The 9,985-nt window shown below is 33.6% G+C and overlaps 1 protein-coding gene across 1 annotated transcript; it reads right to left on the bottom strand.

Annotated features, from left to right (window-relative positions):
* Positions 1–3,455: 3,455 nt before the first annotated feature.
* On the bottom strand, positions 3,456–7,005 carry LOC129902489 (glutamyl-tRNA reductase 1, chloroplastic-like). Its single transcript, XM_055977751.1, has 3 exons — positions 6,519–7,005; positions 5,306–5,547; positions 3,456–4,973 (listed from the first exon to the last, which is right to left on the bottom strand). The coding sequence occupies exons 1-3, from the start codon at positions 6,778–6,780 to the stop codon at positions 3,843–3,845; spliced, it is 1,635 nt and encodes a 544-aa protein (XP_055833726.1). The 5' UTR covers positions 6,781–7,005; the 3' UTR covers positions 3,456–3,842.
* Between the last annotated feature and the right edge of the window lie 2,980 nt (positions 7,006–9,985).

Genomic DNA, 9,985 nt, shown 5'->3' with positions numbered 1-9,985 from the left:
ACGGTGGATATTTTTCTATTGCATGAACTGAAAAGTAGGATTATTTCTTATTGAGTGTTTGATTTGTTGCATTCAAAATAATATGCACTACATAAACTTTAAGAATAAATTATTTGTTTATAAAAATATCCTTTATGAATGTGAAAAATGATGTATAAAAAAGTTTAAAGGGATATCCTATACCACCAAGGGAAAAGATAACTTATCCTGATACTAATTATTAATCCTAGGATAAGTTATTCCAGACTTGCCCACCAAACAACAAATTAAGTGACACTATAATTTAATCTCAAGACTATTTGGTGTTATCCTTGACACCAAACGAGCCTTTAAAGAACAATCACGCCCATGATGTCTTTAAAAAGTGAGGTTTAAAATTTTGCACAAGTGATAGGTATGATTGCTTGAGTTTCTGATTATTGTGTTACAATAAAGATGGTCAAGTATGTAAAACTTTTATTATTAGTACTAGCTCTAGGTTTATCCTAAAGTTTTGAGAAATTATAATGTCATTGAGCCTATTCTATAATTAGCCTTTTCTTCCTTTTTCTTTTAGTGTTTCTAGTCTGAATTTTTAAAAAGAATCACTAAGTACCTCTGAACTTAGTTTAAACAGTACTAATGATTACAACTACTATAGATTATTTTTTGAATGCTAGCAATAATTAAACAAAGGAGGTAGTTAATAATGAATTAAAATTGAAGAACAAGAAGCTAATATTATCTTCTAATTGTATATACAATGACTAATTGTATCCATTAACTAACTTTAATCAGCTCACAATAATTGGATATTCCAGGAATTCAATTTAAAAACAAAAGATGATTGTACCTCTAGCAGATAGGTGGTATAACAATAATTTTAAGGAATAATTTTTTGGTACAAAATAATTGTACTTTGAACAACTAGCTAAGTTGGTACATTTGCACAAAAAGATTTTAAAAAATGTCAGTGAGTTTTAACCCACCCTACCAATTTTTTTTTACCTAATTCCAAAAAATGACTCATCTTTTGCAAATTCCTGGACACATTTCAACACCTAAGCCCAATGTCCAAAGTGCAAAATTAGTGAATTGGACAAAGAAGATAAATGACCTAAAGTCTCAGAGTTGTATCATACTACATTTTTACCAAAGTTTCACCAATAATTGATGCATGCAAAGAATGACAATGAATAGATCAAAAGAGCCTGTGTAAAAATGGCTCATTGGTAAATGCATTCTTGTGATTTAATTAGGACCACATTCTTAACTAGTTGAAAGAATAGGGGTCTACAAGATCTAAAGGGAAGAGTAATTTCTATTGTAGCGATAAATGTGGATAAAAAGTTTTGCTTTAGATCCGCGATATGAATTTCAAGTGTGATATTCTTAGAACTTTTATTCCCCCTATTAAAACGTCTTCACGATTGTGGAGGAAGAAAGCTCGGAAAATTATACTGAGTGACCCTTGAAAATGAGTGGTTTTGAACTTTTGACCCCCGCTTGCCCCATGGGCAAATCTTCAAGATCAAAAGTTGTTAAACTCGGAATTTTGCTCAGGGAGCAAGCGAGGTCAAATCCTAGGTCATTCTTGTAAATCATGCCGCCTTAACACCACCTTCAGCCCAACACTTTTTAGACTATATAACCAAGTAAACAAAATTGTTTTTCTAGCAAATAGGGTACATAGAGCAATAAATGAAAATGAAAAGTTTTCCATTGATAACTGTCTTGTCAAGATTTTACTTGATCCTTCACACACATGAAAGCTTTCCTATGCTTCATTTTTTGCACAAAAATAGGATTGACCAAGATAACACAGTGGTAATTTATTATTTTGTCTAGTTTTTTATGTTTATTAATAGTGTCACTTCTCACATGTTCACAAATGTTCAGGTCAAATAAATACTGAAGCTTTTGACTTATACATAAAGTTGCATACATCTTTATGGCCATCTACATTTGCTTGTGAGTAAATGTATGTGGGGTTAACTGGGATCTATTAAATGTTTATGAACTTGATAGAGCATGAACCATGACACACATAACACAAGTATTCCCTAACTGGACTACAAAGATGAAGGCTGATATTATAAAAAAACAGAAAAAAGGACAGAAATGAATAGACAAATTAATGTGTTGGCAGAAGTGTGGGGTTGGGTGAGTTTCATTATTGATGACTTTGGAACTGATGATGTCTTTGAATTGCGTATTCTCTTATTCATGGATTGGCAGCTATCTTTTTCAAACCCTATATAAAATTTCGGCAGAGCTGAGATTTGAAGTTTATGAGTTCGATTTTAGTCTTTTTGAGTTACTCGGTCCTAACTCAAGGTTAGAACCAATATTACAGGGTTCTTCCAAACCAGCTTCTTACAATCTAGCCGCCCTGTTGCACAATTGTTTTAAGACATGAGTGAAATATTGAAAACTTGTTTGAAGAGATCTCCAGGCCCCACATATGGATTTGCTCTAGATATGTTGTTTTAAGAGTATCTCGAGTGAAATAACGGTTTTTACCAATATATCTTCGATTTTTTTCTTCAAGTGAAATACATGTATATATACAACTCAACTTCAAAATACTCTTTAAAACTTCAACTAAAATACGCTTTTCTTTCAACTTCAACCAAATATTGGCATATTGCCCAAATGCCTATATTAGAGGATGAGAAGTCCTGTTGCTTGGGCTCATAATAAAATATGATCTTTATATGTGTAAGGAGTTTTCTAAGCATTGAAGCAAAAGGTTTATAAGAGTTCAGTTTCGTGTATAATCTAACCATTTTGTCATTAGCCAGAAGAGTAAGTTTTATATAATAGTAAAGCTTCTCATTCTAATAAACTCAGTCTTTCTTTTACTTTTTGAAGCAAGTTTCAAGAAAATCTGCAATAACAGTACTTAGTAAATAGGGCTCTGCGTTTTCAGATATGAGACTGATCTTAGGGAGGATCTGATAATAAAAATAAAATTTTGGGTCTAATTTAAGTTCAAAAGCTAACTCATGAGGTTAAGATTGACCCAGACCAAAAAAAGAGACCATCCCTTCTCTAAAGTACCGACATGGGGACTCAATAGGATCTCCCTCCCAATTCGAATTTTTCTCTTGGAAGTTTAGTTGTGTAGGTTTGATATGTAAAGTACAGATGGTCATCGGCTAACAAATTTGACGAGCTCTAACTCCACTTTTCAGGATTCTTCCCTAGTTTTGGTACACCAAAACCTACTCGACCATTTTATGTTCTACCTGCTATGCAAAATCATTAGGGAATCAACAGTTATACCAACTACTTTAATATCTGTGGCAAATAAAGTAGACGAACAATAATCTAAGACCAAGCTGTCTCACAGAACACTATCTTTGTCAGCATGAATTCTGTTATGTGAAAGAGAACTGAGCAGCATTCCAGTAATCAACATTGCTGCATTTGACAACTACACTGATTCCAAAGTAAAGGGAAAACAAGTCGAATGAAATTAATACATCAACGTAATAATCATCACAGTAAATGAATCAGTGAATATGTTACAAGGCTAGAGAGCTGTTTGTGGAAGGGGTATATGGATCTCTCCCATGAATCATTCGTTACAAGGATATAACTTCAACTAATAACATCGATAGAACGGCTACATACAAAATGTACTCTTAAGACACGAGGAATCCACAATCAGAGGTTTGCATATGTCTTTGACAAAATTAAATCTACAGGAAAGATCTCGGTAAGGGATCATTTCCTGTCTATGCATTTCAATGAGAATTTACAGTAGCGCCAACAGAAAATACAATTGAGGAATTCTTCCTCTTATTCAGTTGAGGCTCTGAGAGAATTTTCAAAGGAATAAGCTTGAGAGATTCACCTTATTTTTGAGTTTGCTCCACTTTAGCTCGGATTTTCTGTTCCAATACAGATATATCTGTCTCAAGGCTGAACATCCTATTTAGAGCATGCATATTCTCAAGGGTCTCACTCAATGTGCGGCTGTCACTTCCATCACATCTTAGGTGTTGCATGGGACCATGAAGGAGCTTGTTAACTATACCACGACTAAGATCATCAACAGCCTTCTTTGTCTTCTTTGAGATATCATCGCCCATTTTTGACATGCACTTCTCCAGTTCAGCAACCCTTATTCTTTCTGCATAAGCCCTCAGTTTTTTGATGGTGGGAACAGTCTCCAGGGAATCCCTCCAAGCTTCAAATTGTTTGGATTCTTCAGAAATAATTGCTTGAGCTTCCATTGCTTTACGAAGACGGTCCTCCTTATTAGCTGCCACCACCTCTTTTAGATCATCTACATTGTACACCCGTGCATTCTCTAGCTCATTCACACAAGCACCAACATTCCTAGGAACTGAGATGTCAATGAAAAGCCTTAAAGCTCCAACATTTGCAGCAACAGGTGGAAGATCTAGAACATGCTCTTTAATAAACAGTGGGGTTTCTGATGCGGTGCTTGTGAAAATAACATCAGCTTCAGCAGCACAGTTGAGCATTTCACTGAGGGGCTTGTAGATTATCTCGACATCTTTCATCTCTTCACGAATGGCAGAAACTCTATCCTCGCTTCTGTTTACAACAACCATCTTTGTGCATCCCTTGGCTGCCAAGTGCTTAATCACAAGTTTCCCCATCTTGCCTGCTCCAATAACAAGCATACTAGCAGTAGCATGGCAGGATTCAGGAAGCTTCATCAGAGCCAACTCCACAGCAGCTGAACTAACAGAAACTGCCCCGGCCGCAATGTTTGTTTCAGTTCTAACCCTCTTTCCGACTGTGATTGCATGCTTGAATAGTCCACTAATGTTCCTTCCAAAGCCTGTAACTCCTTGACCAACCTTGACTACTTGCTTGACTTGAGCAAGGATTTGACCTTCCCCTAAGACCAAGGAGTCTAGCCCAGCTGATACTTCAAAGATGTGCTGTGTCGCATCATTATTATACAGTAAAAAGCGGTGCTTACAAATCTCTGTAACAGGGACTCCACTTGTCTGCAAAAGAAAAGGTCAACTGCTTGTCAGTTTGATGGTTATACCTGTTGCGAAGAATGCAAATTTCATGATTGTGAACAGAGAACCACAATGTTGCAAATATAATGTAAAAACACAAGCTACGTCTTTTCAAGGGGGAAATTCAGTAAGTATTCTTTTACGTTTTATTAGAACCATGAGTAGGATGTATGGCTCATGATATTATCCCCTTCTCACCAAGAAAATGACAATGAATAATTGCAATTTTCTTTTTTCTAATCATCATCCAAAGTAAAAGATAGCAGCTGATAAAGCTACAGAAACACATACAAAGTTCAAGGGCAAAGAAATACCTTTGACATCCACTCGGTAACTTCTTTAACGCCACGATGTTGAGAAAGAGCCACAACATAAATCTCCATCCTGTTACAGGTACTAAGAACTGCAGCTTCTTCAATATGATTCAAATTGCAGAGCTCCCCAATGGCTCTCGGCCACTCTGCTTCAGGAATAGCCAGTTTTTCACGTACTTCAACAGGTGTAGTGTGGATACTGAGCCCAATGACAACGATACTGCTCCTCTCCTTAGTATATCCTGAAGCATATTAAGATTAAAAAAAAGTTGCTTCTTACTGAGTGTATACTGATTTATATTCAACAAGCAGAAACACATTACTTTGATATTTGCAATAGTGAGTACTCTTTTTCTTATATTTGCAACTATGCTCAGCACAATGATATTATATATTAATTCAAGAAGATATCACATTGTCTCTATCATCAAATCATCAAGAACTGAAAGGAAGGACTGATACTACTGCACCACACGCAAAGTCTGCAACCAGGATAGGCCACGAAGCTATCAAATATTTGGTCAGGATTCAAAAGCATGATTCCAACTTCTCGCACACTAGCAGCCAATGAAAAAAAAAAGGTAGTAATTTCTTCCACTCGTCTAGCCTTGTTAGGCAGAGTTACCCGATAACCATTGTATGAAAGAAACATGAGGGCCAACTTCTTGTTGCAGTATTTAATTAGTGATTATGTCTCATTCTATTATGAACATGGAAGCATCATAAGAACAAACGACTTCCAGACTAAACCTATATGAAAAACTAGCAAGATAACAATATCCTCACTTGTCAAAGAATTAACTACAAAGACCACAATTCCATCATATGCACTTCAACTATAAGACAAAGTAAATTCTGCCTAAGCATCTTCCAAATAATTGCATAAGGAATAAGCCCTGATCAAATTGGAGAAATTACTCGAGAACAAAAGAACAAAATAACAGAAAATAAGATAGACTAATATGGAGCTAATAAAGAATGCAGCTGCTAGAACATCTTCAGCTTATTGATCAAACAGAATCATTAAGCTGCTAAAGAATCATATCATCAGAGTTAATATGAAACATAGAAATCAATCAACCAACAATTAAATTGTAAAACAAAGAAACAAAACAAAACACAATTAACTGCAAAAGGAAATCCAAATTCTCAAAATAATCATATATCAAAGTGAATAAAAGAAAAACAAACTTTAGACAAATGAAACACATACTGTCAGCAGCTGAGGCCTTGAGTTGTTCAAGAGCAGAAAGGCTTGAAGACGAAGTCACATTTCCAGAACTCTGACTTTGATCCAAAACATCAGATGCTGCAACTTCACACCTGATCCCCGAATTGAACAAACCCTTTTGATTTGACAACCTTCTGACGCGTCCCGGTTTGCAGAACAACCCAATTGACGCCGGAGAAGTCACTGCCGCCGATGATGACAAAGACTCTAGCTTGGCACCGGAAAATGCGGTTGGAATAGCCATTTGCTGACGACAACAACAAATTCGAGCTCCCAAAAACCCTAACCCTAAATTTGTAATGTTTGAAGGAGATATGAATTGGGGATTTTAGGAGCTCTGTGGTCAAAAATGGTGGAAGGCGTGTGGCGTTGAAAGGGGAAAAGTTTGTGTTTATTCTGTTTGTATTATTTTTCATCTCTATTTCTTGGAAATTATTTGTAATTTTTGTGTTTGGTAAGGCAAGTGTTGATAATGGGGATTTCTCTGAATTCTGATTGGCTCTCCATTCCACGTTTTATCCACACTCACTAACTCCTATCCACTATCAAACTATTGTGTTTTTTTTTTTCTTTTCTAATAATAGTGTTGTTCCGATAAGTTTATGCATCTCGCTTAATTTTATTAGGTATTTGTTATTTTTACTAGTCTAATAGAGGTATTGGGTAACTCGGTTTGGACGAATAGGAATAAACTATACATATTTTTTCATGCATTTGGAAACTTTGTTGTGACGTCAGGATTATTTTTTTCCTTTTTCTCAATTATGTTTTAATTTTTAAACTTTTTTTTGGGTGGATGGCATGAATTTGTGTGGTGAGAAAGGAGAAGGTAGAAAAGATGTGAATGAATAGCGATCAATGCAGGCGCAAATGAATTGTGATGTAATGATAGAATTATTTTATTCTTAAGATATTAAGTTTGAATCTGTAATACGGATATCAAACATAAAATCAAAAAAAATTATAATAATTTGATTAGTCTTATTAGTTTGTTCGCAAATACCTAGTAAAATAAAAGTGTGAGAATTATTATCTAGAGATGTTATTATCTTAGTATGAGAATAATTATCTTGATTTTAGCCAATGAAATGCTTGAGTGGAGATGCCTCTCATCCTCACACATTAATTGCCGTTTTCTTTAGAAATTTGTTTTTCTAATTTCTTATAAATATTATTTTAGTTATAGATTATTTTTTTATATGTATAGAAAATCAATATATAACAAAACATAAGAGATTTGTAAATAAAATGCAAGAGATATTTATAAAATTATTTTTATTTATTCAAATTGTAAGTGGTATAACGTGTCATTTCCTGATCAGTTTGTTTCTTCTCCTATAATTATTTTTTTTAATAGAATAGAAGTTAAAGGACAAAATTGTCGTAATAATATCTTAGCATATATAGAAAAAAGATAGTGAAATAAAATGATTGGTGGAAAATGATAGTAAGAGATCTTGAAAGAAAACGGATAAGATGAGAAGAGGGGACTTGTGATTGAGATTTGTTCATAGATTTCCAAAGGGTCTTTTTCTGCCACAATTTTGTTTACAATATGGTCGTGGAGAATCTATGTACTCTCATCATTACATATGCACACATTTGCATTTTGTGCCTTCCACAATAACACTTTAACTCATTTCTTACTAATATCTTCCGTCTCATTTTATATGTTATTTTAACTTTTTAAAAATTATTCTAAAATATATATCATTTCATAATTTAAAGACTAAAATTAACAATTATTTTCAGCTATACCTTTATTATCAGAATGTTTCTAAGGTGGGATACACTTTAAATTTAATAAACGCATTACTTGTGAAGTATATGTGCATATATGTTCTATAGATTTACCCATTATTGATGGGAAGTTAGAAACCAATATATCGAAAGAACAATTGTTAAAAAAGTATGCATAATATTTAAGAAATATAGTAGTTTACTTTATCAAATAAGAATAATTTAGTAAAATATATTTTGTATTTATTGTTTTTCTTAACAGGAGTGAAAAAAGTTAAAATGGGAGAGGAATTAGTACTCACTCGATAAAAGGTAAATTTGCAAAATTAAGTTTCTAAAAAGGTTTTATAGCATTTTTGATCCATTAGTTATTGATATATTTTAAAACTGATCCTTGGGATATTTGACTGAGTACATGTAATCTGAAATGTGCAGTTTTGATCCATGTCCTGTTCACATTCACAAATTTACCATAATTATTAGTCGCTCGACCACATAATTACTCATATATTATGTTAAGTTTGTATTATTACTCTATATTTGACAATATATAGTTCTAAAAGTATTATATATACACAATACTTATAATTTTTTTAAAAAATAAACTAAAAACATACATTTTATTTGATGAAAGATTAAATAGATGTTATTTTGATCGGACATCACAAAAACAAAAACAATAATCACACAAATCAAATGTCTTGTAAATGAGGATGCCTTTGATCATCCAACAAACTCTTAGGAACTTATTGCAATTTGCAAATATTTTAGAGGAACTTCAACCACAAACAAGTTGTCCAAACAATATTCTTCACAATTTTTAGCAAGCCCTTTTCCCCTTTGATAAGGCTTTAACTTAAAAAGACATTCATTCTTATTTTTGGTAGAAAGCATTGGCATGCGTCCAACTAAAGACTTAGCGGGCTCATGTGGTCAATTAAAGACAGCCCATAGGCCACAACTTGGGGAGAAAATAGTTGGCGTTGCTCAATTTATAAGTCATGAGTTAAAGTTTAGGCCACCGTTTCAAATGTCACTTAAAAGTAAGCTAATTTTTTAAGAGAAACTTATAGAAATCCTACTAGTTTAATAGTTAATTTCTTAAATATATTTTAGTTCGCGATATTATAAATTTTATTAGATTTTTGTGAATCCAGATACATGTATCTCGAGATACATGAGGTCAAAATTAGGTGTAATCTATTTTAGATACACTGTATCCAAGTGGATTTGCATATATCTGGAATACATAGACAAATCTTGCTCGCTTCCCTTTCCTCTCTCTCGCCACTCTCTTGTGTATCTGGTATTCCAAATACATGTTAATCACATCAAATACATACAAATACATGCATCTAGTGTAATTTGCATGTATCTAGGATACAGGACTATCTCCCTCGCATCTCTCCCTGTTTTAGTGTATCGGATAGTAAAAATACATGCATCTAGGTGTACCTTCCTCGTTATATGGTGGGAAGCGCTTAAATGGTGGTAAAATACGTAATTGAGTAAAAATATAGATAGAATTAATATATATGATATGGATGTATGTCTAATACTATAGTTTCCTATTTTTTAATATGAAACGGGATAATACATCAAAACCACCCTAAACTTGGCAGCATAATTTACTTTAGTACATTAACTACAGGGGTGTTTAAATGCCCTCCGTAACAACTTTGAAATGAATTAAATGTCATCCTAAGATC

The sequence above is a fragment of the Solanum dulcamara genome, chromosome 9, assembly GCF_947179165.1.
Source record: "Solanum dulcamara chromosome 9, daSolDulc1.2, whole genome shotgun sequence".
NCBI lineage: Eukaryota > Viridiplantae > Streptophyta > Magnoliopsida > Solanales > Solanaceae > Solanum > Solanum dulcamara.
The sequence above is the reverse complement of the archived record's forward strand: the minus strand, read 5'-3'. Positions and strand labels throughout refer to the sequence as shown.